The sequence below is a fragment of the Malaclemys terrapin genome, chromosome 2 (genome assembly GCF_027887155.1).
Source record: "Malaclemys terrapin pileata isolate rMalTer1 chromosome 2, rMalTer1.hap1, whole genome shotgun sequence".
In the NCBI taxonomy this organism is placed as follows: Eukaryota; Metazoa; Chordata; order Testudines; family Emydidae; genus Malaclemys; species Malaclemys terrapin.
The window spans coordinates 40,422,548-40,440,719 of NC_071506.1; the positions used below are offsets into that span (position 1 = coordinate 40,422,548).

Genomic DNA, 18,172 nt, shown 5'->3' on the forward strand with positions numbered 1-18,172 from the left:
TTGCCTGTGGCGGAAAATAAATCCTTCCCTGCAGTTAGCCAAGCGCAGATGGGAAATTGGCCCTGAGCTTTTCGCGTTTGGCTAGCAGGGATCTTCCCTGTTACCAGCCACGCGGTGGGGGGAGGGTACCGTGATCATCCCAGAGAATTCATGGCGAGGGGGGGGGGGGTCGGCGGCGGGGGGGGGGGTAGTTTGGTGCCTGCAGGGATCTTCCCTGATACCAGCCACACGGTGGGGGGAGGGGTACCGTGATCATCCCAGAGAATTCATGGCGGGGGGGGGGGTTAGTTTGTTTTCTGGTGCTGCTGAATGTTAACAGAAAAACCGCAGCACTCTACTTGCCTGAAGGGGCCCAGACAAGCCCCCCCACACTGCCCCCCCCCCCAACTGGCTGAGATTGGCCAGGCTTCTGCAGCACTCTACAGGCTATGCTTGGTATGTGGGAAAGGAGGGTGCAGAAGCTGTAAAACAATGGCTTACCATGGCCGCATGCAAGCCGAATTCTGTTGCCCAGACCTGTGATCTCTAGCAGCAAAGCCACAGGCACTCAGCATTAAGAGGCAAAATGCGACCTTGCACAGAAATCACATGTGCTATGTAATGTGAACAGTGTTGGTCACCGTGAAAGAGTATAAGCATTGTTCTGCAAAATGTAGCTTTTAAAACAATTCTCTCTTTTTTCCCCTCCCTACAGCAGCTGCAAATTCCTCAAGCCTCCCTCCTCCATCCCGAAGGTTATCACAGATAAGGCGTCGTAAGAAGACGACGCGGGAGGACATGTTTTCTGAAATTATGCAATCCAGCAGGAGTGACAGAGCTCATCTGAATGAGTGGAAGGAAACAGTTTCAAAGTATAGGAAAGAAGTCAGTGAACGTGAGGAGAGGAGGGACCAACGTGAGGAGAGGAGGGACCAACGTGAGGAGAGGAGAGACGATCGAGATGAGAGATGGCGGCAGGAAGACCAGAGGATGAAGGATGCAACGCTGGGGCTGCTCCGGCGTCTGGTGGAGGTTCAGGAACGGCTGCTGGAAAACAGACTGCCGCTTCAGCCCCTGTTCCACCCTCCCCCCTCCCCATGTTCCGTATCCTCCTCACCCAGACGTGTAAGGACGCGGGGGGGGGGGAGGCTCCGTACACCTTCCCATTCCACCCCAGTAGACAGCCCAAGCAAAAGGCTGTCATTTTTTTAACCTTTTCTTTGTGGCTTTTTCCTTCCCAGCAATCCTCCTCCCAAATACCACCCGGGTTCCCTCCCTCTTTTTCTAATCTATTAATAAAGAATAAATGATTTTTAAATGATAGTGACTTTATTTGGTTTGAAAGAAAGATGGGGGAAGGGGCAGGGTGGGTTCCTTACAGAAAATCAGTCAGTAAAGGGGGAGGGTTTTCATGAAGGAGAAACAAACAGATATTTCACACGGTAGCCTGGCCAGCCATGAAACTGGTTTTCAAAGCTTCTCTGATGCACAGCGCTTCATGGTGTGATCTTCTAATCGCCCTAGTGTCTGGCTGCGCGTAATCAGCAGCCAGGCGATTTGCCTCAGCCTCCCACCCTGCCATAAAGGTCTCCCCCTTACTTTCACAGAGATTGTGGAGCACACAGCAAGCAGAAATAACAATGGGGAGATTTCTTTGGCTGAGGTCAGAGCGAGTCAATAATGAACGCCAGCGACCTTTTAAACGGCCAAATGCACATTCTACCACCATTCTGCACTTGCTTAGCCTGTAGTTAAACAGCTCCTGACTCCTGTCCAGGCTGCCTGTGTATGGCTTCATAAGCCATGGCATTAAGGGGTAGGCTGGGTCCCCAAGAATAACTATGGGCATTTCAACATCCCCAACGGTTATTTTCTGGTCCGGAAAGTAAGTCCCTTGCTGCAGCCCTTTAAACAGAGTAGTGTTCCTGAAGACGCGAGCGTCATGAACCCTTCCCGCCCAGCCCGCGTTGATGTTGGTGAAACGTCCCTTGTGATCCACAAGTGCTTGCAGCACCATTGAAAAGTACCCCTTGCGGTTTATGTACTCGGTGGCTTGGTGCTCCGGTGCCAAGATAGGGATATGGGTTCCGTCTATTGCCCCACCACAGTTAGGGAATCCCATTGCAGCAAAACCATCCACTATAGCCTGCACATTTCCCAGAGTCACTAACTTTCGTAGCAGCACCTGAGTGATTGCTTTGGCTACTTGCATCACAGCAGCCCCCACAGTAGATTTGCCCACTCCAAATTGATTCCCGACTGACCGGTAGCTGTCTGGCGTTGCAAGCTTCCACAGGGCTATCGCCACGCGCTTCTCAACTGTGAGGGCTGCTCTCATCTTGGTATTCTGGCGTTTCAGGGCAGGAGACAGCAAGTCACAAAGTTCCATGAAAGTGCCCTTACGCATGCGAAAGTTCCGCAGCCACTGGGAATCGTCCCAGACCTGCAACACTATGCGGTCCCACCAGTCTGTGCTTGTTTCCCTTGCCCAGAATCGGCGTTCCATGGATAGAATCTGCCCCATTAACAACATGATCTCCAAAGCACCGGGGCCTGTGGTTTCACTGAATTCTGTGTCCGTGTCTGTGTCCATGTCCTCATCATGCTTGTCGCTGCGCTGCCGCCGCCGCTGCCTCCTCGCCTCGTTTTTCTGGTCCTGGCTGAGCATAAACTCCACGAGAACGCGCGAGGTGTTTGCAATATTCATGAGTGCTGTCTTGACCTCAGCGGGCTCCATGCTTGCCGTGGTATGGAGTCTGCAGTGTTCACCCACCCAGGAAAAAAGGCGCGAAAATGGTTGTCTGCCGTCCGTTGCTTTCATGCAGGGAGGGAGGGAGGGAGGAAGTGAGGCTATACCCAGAACCACCTGCGACGATGTTTTTTGTCCCATCAGGCACTGGGATCTTAACCCACAATCCCAATGGGCGCGGGAGACTGCGGGAACTATGGGATAGCTATGGAATTGCTACCCACAGTGCAACGGTGCAGAAATCGACGCTAGCCCCGGTACTTGGACGCACACCACCGAATTACTGTGCTAGTGTGGCCGCACTCATTTCGACTTTATACAACCTGTTTCTCAAATCCGAATTATCTAAATTCGGATTAATCCCGTAGTGTAGACATACCCTGAGAGTAGTGTCTATGCTTTTGTTTGTTTTTATGCTATCAGTTTAAATACTACCATGCAATGCATTTCTGACAACCCACATGGATTCCGAATAGAAAATCAGGTACTTGATTTCAAAATGCCAGCATAACCCTGTGTGAAATTAGTTGGAGCAATTTTTCACCTTTTTTGCTATTTCAGAGTTCATTGAAAAAAAACCCTAACAACAAATCTATATACAATATATTATGCTTAAAATCTGTGTGAGAAAGGAGAATTTTCTATCAAGGCTTGTGGCTGTACTGTATATTTAGTAGAAATCTTTCATACTGTTTAACTTATCCTGACTGCAAAATTTGGTCACAGAAGTCAATGAGATTGGAACAAAATTAATCAGGTTGTTCGTGTCAAACTCTCTCCCCTCCAAAAACCAGCCCCCCAGAACTGAATCTTGTCTCCCATCTCTTTGGCTTGTGTGCCAACGGGAATTTCTAAGATAATACTTACCGATACACTTCTTTCCATCTTCATCGAGCCCATAGCCATCATAACACTGACAGACATAGGACCCAGGTGTGTTCACACAGATCTGTTCACAGGCATGTTTCTCCACAGCACATAGGTCCTGGGCTGCAAAAAAAATCACATGACTATGAGACTCCTTTACCTTCTATATTGCATAGGTTTATATATTGAAAACGCTGTTCAGGAAGATATGAATAAATCATCAGAGAATGACACATTCTAATCAAGAGCACATGTTTCCTGGACAAAGTTTGAAAATTTTATGCTCTCAAGAGTGACCACATACTGCTTATGGGCCTGATCCTGCACCCACTGAAATCAATAGCAAAATTCCCATTTACTTGAATGTAGCAGGATCATGCTCTAGTGGACTGGTCAAAAAATAAAAGTTTGTTTTTTTTTGTTTGTTTGGGTTTTTGCAATAAAAAAACCAAACCAAAACAAAAATCTTCTGCAGGTGTCTGAACTTAATTAATGTTTCATTTATTCATTTTTTTTCATTTTTTGGTTTTACATTTTTCCTTCCTTCTCCTTTTCTTTTTTTCCTTTTCTCCACTGACAAAAGGGGTGCAGGGTAAAGGAAACAGGGGGAGAAAGGAAAAAGGAAACCAATAAATAGAAAAACCAAAAATAGAGAAAAAGGCCCATTTTTTTTCAATTTTGTCAAACAAAACACAGAAAATTTCTAAAATAAAAAAATCTCACAAAAATTACTAATTTTGAAAAAAGGCTCTTTGTTTTTATGTAAAATTTCAATAGAAAAATGTAGATCAGCAACACTGCTTAATTTAGTACATTTGACATATAAACATGATGATCTATCTATAGCTCAAGAACAATGTGAGGGATTAATTTAAATAAACAAACACAATGTAAAATGAATGCAATATGAACACTGTTTGTTAAAAAAGTTCTTTTCTAGAAATAGAAAGTTAAACCAGAAACTAATGTACAGGACATTAATGCTTTTCAAAGTTTAGGATACTGTTTTGAAAATATTATGCTGTGAAATAACAGTTTGCTTCTCCACAAAAGGACAACATAATGGCTATCCTGCAAGATAAACACACACACATATATATATACACACAGAGAGAGGGAGAGATGTATAATCCAGGCACAATGCTGTTACATCACTTCAGTGTTTAATGCAGAATGTCAAGATTCTCCAATGGAAGGCTCCCAAACCTTTCAGTTATAGCCAATTTAATGCTATTTACATATTCACAAAATGTATTAGGTACCCTGAGTGAAAAGATAATAATACTTAGCACTTCTATACCAGAAGCACTTTTCATCTTCAAAGCATGTTACAAATATTTATTATTTCTTCAAATGTATAAAATACAACTAAAGGTGCCTATACTCTGGGCATTTGTCTCATAAATTAAAAATCACAAAATAAATATAGGTTTCAGAGTAGCAGCCGTGTTAGTCTGTATCCGCAAAAAGAAGAACAGGATTACTTGTGGCACCTTAGAGACTAACAAATTTATTAGAGCATAAGCTTTCGTGGACTACAGCCCACTTCTTCGGATGCATATAGAATGGAACATATATTGAGGAGATATATATACACACATACAGAGGGCATAAACAGGTGGGAGTTGTCTTACCAACTCTGAGAGGCCAATTAATTAAGAGAAAAAAAAAACTTTTGAAGTGATAATCAAGCTAGCCCAGTACAGACAGTTTGATAAGGACTGGGAATGGCTGAGCCATTACAAACATTGAATCTATCTCCCCTTGTAAGTATTCTCACACTTCTTATCAAACTGTCTGTACTGGGCTAGCTTGATTATCACTTCAAAAGTTTTTTTTTTTCTCTTAATTAATTGGCCTCTCAGAGTTGGTAAGACAACTCCCACCTGTTTATGCTCTCTGTATGTGTGTATATATATCTCCTCAATATATGTTCCATTCTATATGCATCCGAAGAAGTGGGCTGTAGTCCACGAAAGCTTATGCTCTAATAAATTTGTTAGTCTCTAAGGTGCCACAAGTACTCCTGTTCTTCTTTTTGTGAAAATAAATATAACCATAGAACTGCCCATAAATATATCCACCTCAACTCTCTCCCTCCTCCATAGCTGTTAACAAAGAGGGGAAAAAAGAAAAATATTAACTAATTAATCCTTAGAACACTCTTTGGAGCCTGTGCTGATTAAATTATTTTTCATGAACAATTAATTTGGTATATGTTTCTGTTTGTGAAGTGTCACTGTTATTACAGATATGTTAGTTGTTCAAAACTGTTTGACAAATAATTAACGGAAATAAATCCCAGCCTAAGGATTGCTCTCCAATTATTTATAGCAGGTATGGACTTGATTAGTAAATAGTCAGAATTCACTATTCAAGTTATGTGATTGTTCACAAAAATCATGTTTGTTTCCTTTTTGTTTTGTTTTGTTTTCCTGTTCCCTAATTAGATAACACTTACAAACTACTTCTATTCCCTCAAAATTCAGTTTAGTTCTAAAACATTTTACTTCCTGATTAAACAAATCTTGGTTAGTGAGCCAAAATTCACATCCCTCAAACAGTTATAGGACCAGTATTTGCTTGTGCAAATATCTGTGAAACATTAAGGGAGAAAAAAGGGTGCAAACACAGTGGGAATCAATATATGATTCAGAGGAAGAAGATGAGGCATAGAGGTTAGGTGATTTGTCTGAAGACATGGAGAGAATAAATTTTTGCCTCAGACCCCTGCTCAGACTACAGCTCTACCTCATTCTGCAACATATTTCAACATAATGTAAAAACAACAGACAGTAGTCAGTGATTTTATGAACCAACAAGGTACAGTTCTGTTACACAGTGAGCTACGACTTTTCACAACGTGCTAGAGAAATCCTGAGAATTTCTGAACACCCATCACTTTATTGTTAGCTGCTGACATGCAGTAAGCTACATTCTACTGTCTTGATTTCCTTTAAGCTTTACAAAGTATTTTACCTTCTGCTGCTGCTTTTGTAAATAGGCACCAGAATTCTTGTCGCAGGCAAGTCTATATGGATGGTCTCAAAATTACAAATGTTGTCGCTGAGATGAATGTGCTGAGCAGTCATAGGACAGCAGAACAAAGGAAAAGGTTCGTGGCATTTGTGAGGACTGTTGCTCAAGAGTGGGTTAGGTGTCATAGATGCAGTGCATCATTTGAAGGCAGTTGGGTTATGAGAGCTGGCGCATGGAACGTTACAGCTGCCCCAGAGTTGACTACTGAGTTGGACACCACCCAAGCACAGGGGGAATAGTGTTCTGTTGGGAGCAGTCCAGGAGCTGCTGCATCAGCATAGAGGAACAACACAGAGGTGTCCCCAATGAAACCTACCCCAGGACTGCACCCTGACTGGGAGACCTGCAGGATACATAATCACCTCTAGTCAAAGGGGTGGAGTGGACTAAGAGGGGCACCAGTGGGACAGATGAACCCATATCTTCTTTTGGATGTCCCCTAGGAGCCAAGCTAGGGACTACTCTTGTCGTTTCATTGTAACTGTTGAAGCTAGCATACCTAGCGTATTTGTGACCTATTCTGCCACCCCTTGTCAATCATATTTTTGTTTGAGCCATGCATTGCAGTGAACCCACCAGGAGCTGGAGCCCATAGGGTCCTGCAGCTCATGCACCATTTATGCTTGCCTTTGAGTTGTGGTACATTAGGCATGCTACCATGTACTGTATGTCTAATTTACTGCAAACTATCTGAAAAGGGTTGATGTACTACAGTGATCCCACTATATTCCTACTAAATACACACCAACACACCATGTATTCTTTAAAGCTTGTGCTGTTTTACAAGAACCTCCATTCTCATGCACTAATCCACGGATTTAAATTCCTTTGAGAATTTGTTTTACAGATCTCAGTCCTGCATTCCTTACTCAGGCAAAACTCCCGTTTGTTTTAGATAAAGTTTACCTGAGTAAAGAAGCTAATAGTTTGTATTCTAATTAACTTGTACATGTGTACGCTTACTAATCAGAACAGCCCAATGGCTGTCCTAGACGTTATGCTGGTGACAGCGGCTATCCTTTGTTGAAGTGATCTGAGCTTTTGTAGCAGGATGACATACCGGGTTTTATCCCCATTATTGCCATGAGGTTCTGAATAACTTGGAGTGCAGCATTGTGACTCAGAACCCTGATGCCTTGGATTTGCTGTGGGAATATCTTACAGTAAACTGTACTTCATCATCAGCTTTATAAAACTATAAAAAATATCGACAAAACAGAAATTCAATATTGTCACTCTGCAAAGAATGATTTCGTCTAATACTTTCTGCATTTATTACAAGAAACATTCTACTTACCACTTCAGAATGTGTTTGTATTCAGTTTAAGAAGAGAAATCCAATGCTTTATGTTATATGAAAATGTAATTCCAGGAGGCCAGAGTTTAAGTGATCTTATATAAAAACTACATTAAAAGACTGTTAGAGTTGCAGAATGAAGCACTCAAAAGTTAGGAAGTGCCAGAATTAAGAATGCATGTGGAACTGTAATTCAGACCTCTTGTGTATATGCATTCTGAGTAGGTTGGCAGAAAATGTTTTTATTTTTGTATAATTTCAACAGATAATATTGATGTTTATTTTTAAGCATTTTTAAAAATTATTTTTTATGTATTTAAATTTTCACAGTTGCACAAAGTTATGTGGGGGGAGGTCAGACAATATTTATTTAATGACAGTAGATGTTGAGATTTTAAAAGTTAAAGCTTTTAAACTATTAAAACACAAACTGTTAACATCACATGTCAAAAAGTAAACAGCCTTAAATCAAACTCTAATAAGGTCTCAAGCAGCATTTTTCTTACTTTGCCTATCTGTAAATTTCAGTTATCATCGATGGAAATATTTTTCCGTCTGTTTGTGTGTGTATGGTGAAATAGACATTTATCGACATTTACCGATAAAAAGCTAGTTCTTCCAAGACTAACTATGAGACAGTCTTTAATTACATGATCACAAACTTTCTTTCCCACAAGATCCCACTTTATTCACTGCATGGGATGCATGGTACTCACTGAACAGCTAGCTATTCAATATTTTATTTTATCCTCATTGTTCAGCATGTGGTCCCAATGCCTTATTTACTGCAAACTATCCAAACCTTACTCTGAAGATAGAATGATTAATTTCCTCATGGGCTTTTCTACGGCACTCATCATTATACTATCTGAGTGCTTGACAAACATTAATCAATTTATCTTCACAGCATCCTTGTGAGAAATGTGGTATTGTTTTTCCATATTACAAATGGAAATCATTGCACAGGAAACCTTAATACTGGCATTTTCTTAATTTTGAGGGCTTGAATTTGCAAACATATTATTCTTTTAATGTAGTTTTTATGTACAATTTTCTAGGTTTAAAAAAAAAACAGAAATTCTATTACATGGAAGAATATTGACTCCCACATGGTTCGAATCAGCAGGCTCGGAACCTTTCGATCTTCAGAACAGACCTCTGGCACTTGAACTAACCAAGTAAATGGTAGCAGTAGTAGGCTCTCATCCTCTATACAGACACTAGTCAACAAAATAATTGTAAGAATTTTTTATATGGGCAAAAGAATGCATTTTCCCCTAATCCTCTGGGTTTGTCTATATGGCAAGTCACTGAGGGCAAGTCGGGTTGTGAATCTACAGCACGCCAGCTTGCTACACAGTAATGTCCTGTATGGACCCTGCTACAGTGGAGTAAAATCTCAGAGTGAGGCTTGATGTACAACTATTTGAAAGTGTAGTATGCCAAGCCGCACTCCAGAATTTCACTGCCTTGTACACTGTCCACATGGAACATTACTGTGTGGCTAGCTGGTATGCTGTAAATTTACATCCTGGTTAGACGTGCAGTAACTCGCCATGTAAACAAGTCCTCTGAGAAATGGCTGGCTATTTTTGCTTAAATTGATAATTTAAGATCTACATGCAGGAGATGGGTCCTTCTTTCTAATGGGAAATTATTCTGTGAAAACTGTATGTTAATTTAACAATTTCATGATGAAATGTATCAAATACAGGAGTCAAAAAGACATCCATACATACAGGGGAACTACCATCTTTTCCAGTCTGCATTAAAGTCAGTAAAACTTTGCTGACTGCAATTAATTTAAGGGGTCTTAACAGTAAGAGAGTCACCAATCTGCTGCATTCTCACAGGAAAATGGCACACAATAAAGAAAACAAACTACCAGTTCTTCTGAAATATGCCAGCTGCTGTTTGAATCCTCTTCTCCTAACATAACTATTCACCACTTCTCATTTGTTAATTTAAAAAAGGTGTTAAAATATCTAAATAAGGAAACTATGCAGGAAAGAATGGAAAACTAAACTTATAAACTTAGATAAATACATCTGGTTCATGTTGATAATGTATTGCCCTAAATGTAAACATGACAGAGGTTTATTTTGCACAAAGGTCAGGTAGGGAATGTGTTTTTGTCTCTGTGTGCTTGTGAAAATCAGAGGCCAACAGCAATAGCTAGGTCAAGGTCTGTATAAGCTTCCCACACACAACTCTATCAATGCACTTAACACCAGATGTACAACACATCTTCTCTTTCCGTACTTGATCTCTCCAGCATGTATGGTGCTGTTTACCTCAAACTGTTTGGTGATGTAAAAATATGTCCAGTAGGGAGTATCCTGAGAGCAGACTACATAATTCATTTCACTTTTGAGGTTAGCTAACTGGAACCAAGTGTCATCTGACTGATGGATGGATGGATGGATGAATGCATTCATGCAAGCAAGCAAATATGGAAAAACAAGAAAACACATATTTAAGACAAAGTATGGGAGAATAATATAAAATTTAATCTTGCATATTTTGAATCACAGCTGGAGGAAGGAAGAACAGGATGAGGAGAAATCGGGCTCTAAAGAATGCTATTGCAGAAACAGTAGTGGAAATGCTAACACATTAAAGGCCATTGTGCAATGCTCCCCTTAGTGATTCACACACAGAACTCCAACTGACAACTTTGAAGTCCCACTAAAGATTGAAAGCAGAGTAGGGTATATGTCTACACAGCATTCTGGAATAAGCCTCTCACCTAGGTCAACAGACTTGGCCAAGGAAGACTCACAATGCAACTTTAAAGGGCTGTCTACATAGCTATTATTAGAATGCTAGGGCGAGCCCCGCTAGCCCAATTCTGTCGATCAGGGCTAGGAGGCTCGCTCCAAAATGCTGTACAGACATACCCATAGAGCCCAGAATCTGCAATTCCAGTTGAGTTCCTGGCGATACATAAGCATATAACATAATAGAAAACAGCAAGAGCTAATAAAGAAAGGATCTTATCCAAAAATGAATAGCAATTAAATTCAGTTATCAGGTTCAATTTTTTGAGAGGAGGAATAGCAGTGTGAAAGTGAGAGAAAATAAAATAAAAATGCTGAATTTCAACTAGTTTTCAGGAACCATGATCTATTCTAGAAAGCCGGGGAAGAGGGAATATTTCTTCAAAAATACATTTGTTCTGTGAAAATGACGAGCTGTGGAAGGAGTGAGAGAATAGATAATTTATGTGATCATGACAAAAAAATTAGCAAGTCTCAGAAGACTTCCTTTTCTAATCTTCTTTTTTGAGGCAGGGAAACTGGGAGAGCAGAGTAATTTAAACTACATTTTGGAATTGATTTTCATCAAAAGGAAGAATGGGATAAGCACAAGAATAAGAGTCAATAGATCTGGATTCAACACCTATATGCTGCATGAGCTTGAACAAGTAACTTATAAGTTTCAATTTCCCCATGTGTAACATGAGAGCGCAGGAGAAGTAATACATACAAGTGTACATGGGTGTATTGTGAAGTTTAGTTTATTATATTTGCAAAGTAATTTGAGAGTCTTGGATGGAAGAAGTTGTAGAAGTAAAAAGTATTATTCTTAAAGTTTTGTTACAGTGAAGGGGAGACCCCACAGATGAAATCTCATTGTGAAAGAGTAGTCAAAAAAGCAAACAAAATGATAGGGTGCACAAAGAATGGGTCAAAATAATATATTATCATCTTTAAATAATTGGTACCCTCACCTGGAGTACTTTAATCAATTCTGATCCCCCTCTCTTAGAAGATAGATAGCAGATATAGAAGGCATTGACAGACTTCGATATGAGGAAAGGCTGGAGTGACTGGGACTGTTTCATTTAATATGGAGATGTTTAAGAGTGAACATGTGCCTCGCGCATAGTGTGTGGTATCACACATAATGAACATGATAGAGATATTTAAAATGGATGGATGGTACAGAGAAGGTAAATTAGGCACTTCCCTCTCACATAATATAAGAACAATTTGATATTCAATTACAATGAAAGGCAACAAATGTAAAACTGATAAAAATAAATACTGTTTATACAAAGCATAATTAACCAGTGGAACTCATTACTATCTATAGAGCAGTGGTTCCCAAACTTGTTCCGCCACTTGTGCAGGGAAAGCCCCTGGCGGGCCGGGCCAGTTCGTGTACCTGCCGCGTCCGCAGGTTCGGCCGATCGCGGCTCCCAGTGGCCGCGGTTCGCTGCTCCAGGCCAATGGGAGCTGCTGGAAGCGGCGGCCAGTATGTCCCTCGGCCCGCACCGCTTCCAGCAGCTCTCATTGGCCTGGAGCAGTGAACCGCGGCCGGTACACGAACCAGCCCAGCCCACCAGGGGCTTTCCCTGCACAAGCAGCGGAACAAGTTTGGGAACCAGTGCTATACAGCATCATGGAGGCTAGTTGCTTAGATTTAAAAAATATATTAGCCCTTTATGTGAATAACAAGAACATCCACAATTATGTTAGATAAGAAGAATTAAACAGTTTATTGAAAGGATATAAAACCTCATGATTTAGATAGGGGTTAGAAAGAATCTTCCCCTCAAGTTATTTCATCATTGTCCCTCGAGGGGTTTATTGCACCTTCCCATACTATCTTGTACTGGCTATGACCTGAGACAGGATACTGGACGAGATGGACTGTTGGTTAGAGCTGGTATGGAAATGATTGTTTCCTGTCTTGGTTCTTTCCAAGACCTCTGGCTTTCAGACACCAACAAATATAAATACCATTTCACTTTGTTGCAGTAAAATGCTACAGTTTTTAAAAAATAACTTAAAGCTGACAGGCTTTGGAAGGGCTCACAAGAGCTTTTCCATTTACCAAAAAAAGAGGCAAAACTTTGCCCCATCTAATTTGTTTTGGAGACCTCCAATGGTTTTATGCTCACTTGAGTCCTCTTTTTTCCCCTCGTTGAAGGTGAGAGAGTTTGCATGTGTCATGGGAAAAAGAAAAAAAAAAAAGTTAGAAAAGATAACTTACTGCTGCAAGTCTTCTGGTCAGCGTTCAGAATGTATCCCTGTTTACATTTGCACATGTAGGAGCCAGGGGTGTTAATACAGAAGTGATCACAACCATGCTCAGTTATACTGCACACATGGGGCACTGAAAAAAGAAACATCAGTCATTACCATGATCAGTTAATGGTGACTATAACTAAAGTGAAAATAAATTGCTTGTTAAGGATACTAGAGGTTCTAAAATTAATTTTCAACAGCTGAGACAAACACAGAAATCTTAAATCTCCATGTGTTATTGTGAAATATACAACAAAGCAATAATAAGGAGTATATATATTTATGCCTGAAAATATTTTGTACTTAAGGTATTTCTGTGCCTTGTTGAAATTTATATTACGTTTTTGTGAATGGAGTTAGCCATGTGCAAGTTTTCTACCTTAACAGTTAAAATTTTACATGGAGTTAATATAAATAAAACACAAATTATAAAAGAGTTATTTTCATACACAGTAAGTCAGATATCTTAAAATGTTGAATACTGTGGATTTTAAAGAGATATAGAGTCCAATAAAACAAATATATCACGTTAAGCTAGTTCGAGAAATAAAATGACTTTAAATACATTCACTTCTATGGAGTATTTAATTATATGTCTGTTGAACGAAGAAAATAACCCTACATCAGACTAATGAAATAGAATGAGTAGCAGACAAACTGATGAGGAAACTTGCAGTATTCAGGTAATACAGTGCTTAACGTCATTTAAGCATGCAGCTAGATTAAACTGAGGCCCATTCACCTGTAGTCCAATACAGAAAAACTGAGCACTAGTATTTTTTTCCCCAGGAAAAGCAGAATAACAGCCTTTCTGAATTAAAAAAAATATTTTTTACTTTCTCACCAAATTAAATTGCAAGTTAAAAGTAGCAAAATGCAAAAGAGTGGGAAAGGAAGAAGGAAAGAAAGCAGTTAGGGCTATCTCTGTAGTGTTCATTGCTGTTATATTGGGCTTTTGCTTTCTAGATCAGACTGACTCTGGGCATTAAGAATCCCCGACAATCTTTACTTTCCACTTGAACATTGCTTAGATGTCACTTCAGTCACATATGGTGAAACCCTTCCCAGTGAATACCTAGTTACAGATAAGTATACTTTGTGCAGTAGCCAGCTAAGAATTTAAGGGGTCTTCATTGTACTAGGTGGATGAACCTCTAAATTTATGGACTATATACATTTAACTGCCATATTTTTCTAATGGCCCCAACAGAAACCAGAGAAACAGCTCAGCGTGTGGTGAGTGTGGTACTTTTAAAGAAAAAATGTGGTTGAGAAACACATACCCTGCATCTAGTCTTTGGAACAGTCTCCAGCATTATGAATTCACAACCAATGTACAAACCAACGCTATTTCTAACCCTCTTATTAAAATGTTTGGCTCATAATATCATCTGCTGTACTACAACTACAACTTTTCAAGTGCTTTCATTTATGTGGATAAGGATCTGCTGGAAGGAACTCCTTGTCTTTTTCTTTTGCATTAATACTCTTCTGAAAGTGAAACGTAAACTCTCTGATGCTTCTCCAAACACAAGTCTCCTGCTGGCTGTATGCCACTAGCCATAATAATTAAATACTATCTTATTATGACAAAAAAAAAACACTTTTAAATCTGCCAATTGCTAAGCAGAAAATGAAGTCATTTTAATGTCCCAGGCATTAGGGAATCTTCCATTTACAAAGTGAGCAAATGCAGCACAAGCTGTATTTATAGACTATTACATCAAAAAAACCACACACTACCTTAGAAGAACATCCAAGTTGCAAGAACATTCAAGTACTCAGAAGTCAGGAAATACTAGAATTAAGGTTGCCTGTGGGTATGTCTACACTGAAATGTAAGCCTAGGTTTAGACTCAGGCTCAAGCCCAAACCCCACTTCCACCTAACACAGTTCTGTCTGACTCAGGCCTGGGTACTGGCCCCCAGGACCCTGCAGTGGGTGGAAGATTCGAGTCCGGCCCCATGGCAGCTCAGGCCTGGACTCCATCTTTTGCATTGTGATACACCTCGGTCCTGGGTCCCCCAGACTTGGGACCTGAGAGTCTCACAATGCTATCTCACAATTCCATGGGCCGGTGTTCTTTATCCTCTCTATAGCCAGTTGACGCCCAGGAAATGGAAGCAACCCTCTTTGTTCAAGTACAGTAGCTCAGTGTTTAACCCTTCCATTTTATTCTGACCACAGAGCTGCAGACACATTGAACCTTCTCCTGTGTTTGCAATGGCCACCAACCAGAAGTCTTTTGCCAACAGCGCTGCTTCCTGACCACAGGAGCACAGCCAGATTTTGGTGAATCTCTGGTGCAAGGTGAGCAAAATGTTAAATTTTAGCAAGAGTTCCAGGAATGACCATGTGTCCCAGGAAATAGTGAAGAAACTGGCAGCATTGGGGATTCACCAGACATGTCCAGTGCAGGGAGAGGATTAAGTGGCTCAAGACCGACTATCAGAAAGCCAGGATGAGAACCGCACATCTGGGAACTTGCCATCATCCAGCCTCTTTTATGAGGGGTTTGACCAGGTGCTGGGTACTGCACCAAGCACAGAGCCACCAGAGCTTCATGACAGCCTGGTCAGCCAGGATGGCGACCTTCTCACCCTTGAATCCAGTATAGGACCAGATGATGCTACCAAAATGACTGTTACTGAAACTAGTCCTCAAGGAGGCTTTGCTGCTGGAGCAGCTGCAGCACATCCTGGGTCTTTACTCAGAGGAGCTTTTTGATGTCTCCCCAGAGAAGCAGCCCGCGATGGAACTGGCAACCGAAATGGAAGAGGCAGAAGTTGTCCCAGAGCCTGGTAGGTTTCTAGCTCCATCTGTGTTTTTATTAATATAGTAATGGGAAGGATTTCTGGATTATGAACCAATGCAAAAGTTATTACAGTCACAGATAGCTGTGGCTAATGGCAGATTGCACGCTAGCGGCTTAGGAACCCGCCCCACCCTTTGGAATATAAAATGGACACCAGGGAGTAGAAACAGTGGAACAAGTATTTTTAAAAAGTTTTAATAGAAGTCCACACATTCTTGCTATGATGTGGAGGGATGTTAAAAATATGTACCTTATACTGCCTTCCCTGTTACTGTGCCGCTCCACTTCTCCCCAATGGTTTAACAAGCCTCATGTAAACAGTGAACCATATGAGTGGGGGGGAAGTGGAATGTAGTCCACTTACAAATGTAGTCCATTTAAGCTAAATGTAGCCCATGTAGCCCACAAGTTATGAAAACATTTATCTGAAATATAGCTGGAGGTTCGTATGCAATCCAGAAATATGCCAGGAATGAGTAGAGGTGGCTGCTGAATTCTTGACCAGTCTGTATTAGCATGTGTGTTTGCATGCAGTCCTAACAGGCTGCACTGGAAGCCATGGGGAGGCAGTAATATATGGGGATGGTAATGCAGCATCCTGATTGCCCCATGAATTTTGACCCAATCTCAATTGCTGAAAGCGCCTCTCCCCCCAAGCTCTCTCTCCCCGCAGCAGCACCTGGGCTGGAGGGAGAGGTGCCTCACCCGCAGCGGCAACTCTGGGGCTGGGGTTGCAGGATAGGCACCCCTCCCCCAGCCCCAGCAGGTCTGGGCCAGGGGAGGGCCACCCCGGCCACGCCTGGGGCTGTACCACTCCGGCTGTGCCTGGGGCCGCTCCGGCCGTGCCACCCTGGGGCTGGGCCACTCTGGCTGCAGCAGAGTTGGGACCAGGGGAGGGCGCCCCGGCCACAGCAGGTTGGGGACCGGGGAAGATGCACCCCTTTCCCAACTGGGTTCCCGGAGCGCCTGCATGGCGCTAATAGGCTGCTGCGCCGCCACACAGCTTACAGGGAACTTAGCTGATCACTATTCTCCAGGCAGTTCCTGTACCTGTCCCAGATCTGTCCATGGTAGAGCTGTATGGGGAGTGCACATACATAAGTCCAATTACTCCCACCCCAGCAGGCATTGTGGGGTATGTCTTTCTGGTGGGCCAGAGCTTAACCCTCCACCTGAGGCCTCTTGGCTGTTTCTTCCCCTCTTGGGGCCCCAGGTGAAACAACAAAACAGCCTACAGTCAACAAACAAGGTAACTCACCCCCTCCCCCTCTGCTCCTATCCACACACACACACACACACACACACACACACACCCTGTGGCAGCTCCTGGATTTTCATTTTAATAATGTATAGCAGGGGTAGGCAACCTATGGCACGTGTGCCGAAGGCGGCACACAAGCTGATTTTCAGTGGCACTCACACTGCCCGGGTCCTGGCCACCGGTCCGGGGGGCTCTGCATTTTAATTTAATTTTAAATGAAGCTTCTTAAACATTTTAAAAACCTTATTTACTTTACATACAATAGTTTAGTTGTATATTATAGACTTATAGAAAGAGACCTTCTAAAAACGTTAAAATGTATTACTGGCACACGAAACCTTAAATTAGAGTGAATAAATGAAGACTCGGCACACCACTTCTGAAAGGTTGCCGACCTCTGATGTATAGCAAAACCTACTGAATCCCCTTAACATTAAATTAAACAAACCTTGGAAAAGACATTAGCTATGCAACTTCCATTTGCAAGAATGACAAGTTACGAATATCTCCCCTAAATTTCCCGTTTTGTCAAAAAATTCCCAATCAGCTTTTATCCATCCTGTGGCCTAATAATCTACCACAGTGGCTCTCAACCTTTCCAGACAACTGTTCCCCTTTCAGGAGTCTGATTTGTCTTGCCTACCCCCAAGTTACACCTCACTTAAAACCTAGTTGCTTAGAAAATCAGACAAAAATTGAAAGTGTCACAGCACACTATTTCTGAAAATTTGTTTACTTTCTTATTTTTACCATATTATTATAAAATAAATCAATTGGAATATAAACATTGTACTTACATTTCAGGGTATAGTATATAGAGCAGTGCAAACAAGTCATTGTCTGTATGAACTTTTAGTTTGTACTGACTTTGCTAGTGCTTTTTATGTAGCCTGTTGTAAAACTAGGCAAATATCTAGATGAACTCCCTGGGAGACCTCTGTGTACCCCCAAGGGTACGCGTCCCCCTGGTTGAGAGCCACTGATCTACAGTAGGTTGTGATATCACTGCTTCCACTGGAGTCCTGTTACAATCTGGAGTGGTTCTGGAAATAGTAGCTTCTCCACACTGCCCTACCCATATGCATCACCCCTATTCTGGGGGGATCACTTCTAGATGTGAGAGGGCAT

The 18,172-nt window shown here is 41.7% G+C and overlaps 1 protein-coding gene across 5 annotated transcripts in view; it reads right to left on the reverse strand.

The window, feature by feature from the left end:
• Positions 1 to 18,172, reverse strand: part of MATN2 (matrilin 2) — a 114,240-nt gene that overhangs the window by 58,592 nt on the left and 37,476 nt on the right. For all 5 annotated transcript variants that reach the window (XM_054017268.1, XM_054017270.1, XM_054017269.1 and 2 more), the window contains 2 exons: positions 12,933 to 13,055; positions 3,596 to 3,718 (listed from right to left, as the gene is read on the reverse strand). In XM_054017268.1, coding sequence (XP_053873243.1) covers positions 3,596 to 3,718; positions 12,933 to 13,055 — 246 coding nt within the window. The remainder of the gene's footprint in view (positions 1 to 3,595; positions 3,719 to 12,932; positions 13,056 to 18,172) is intronic.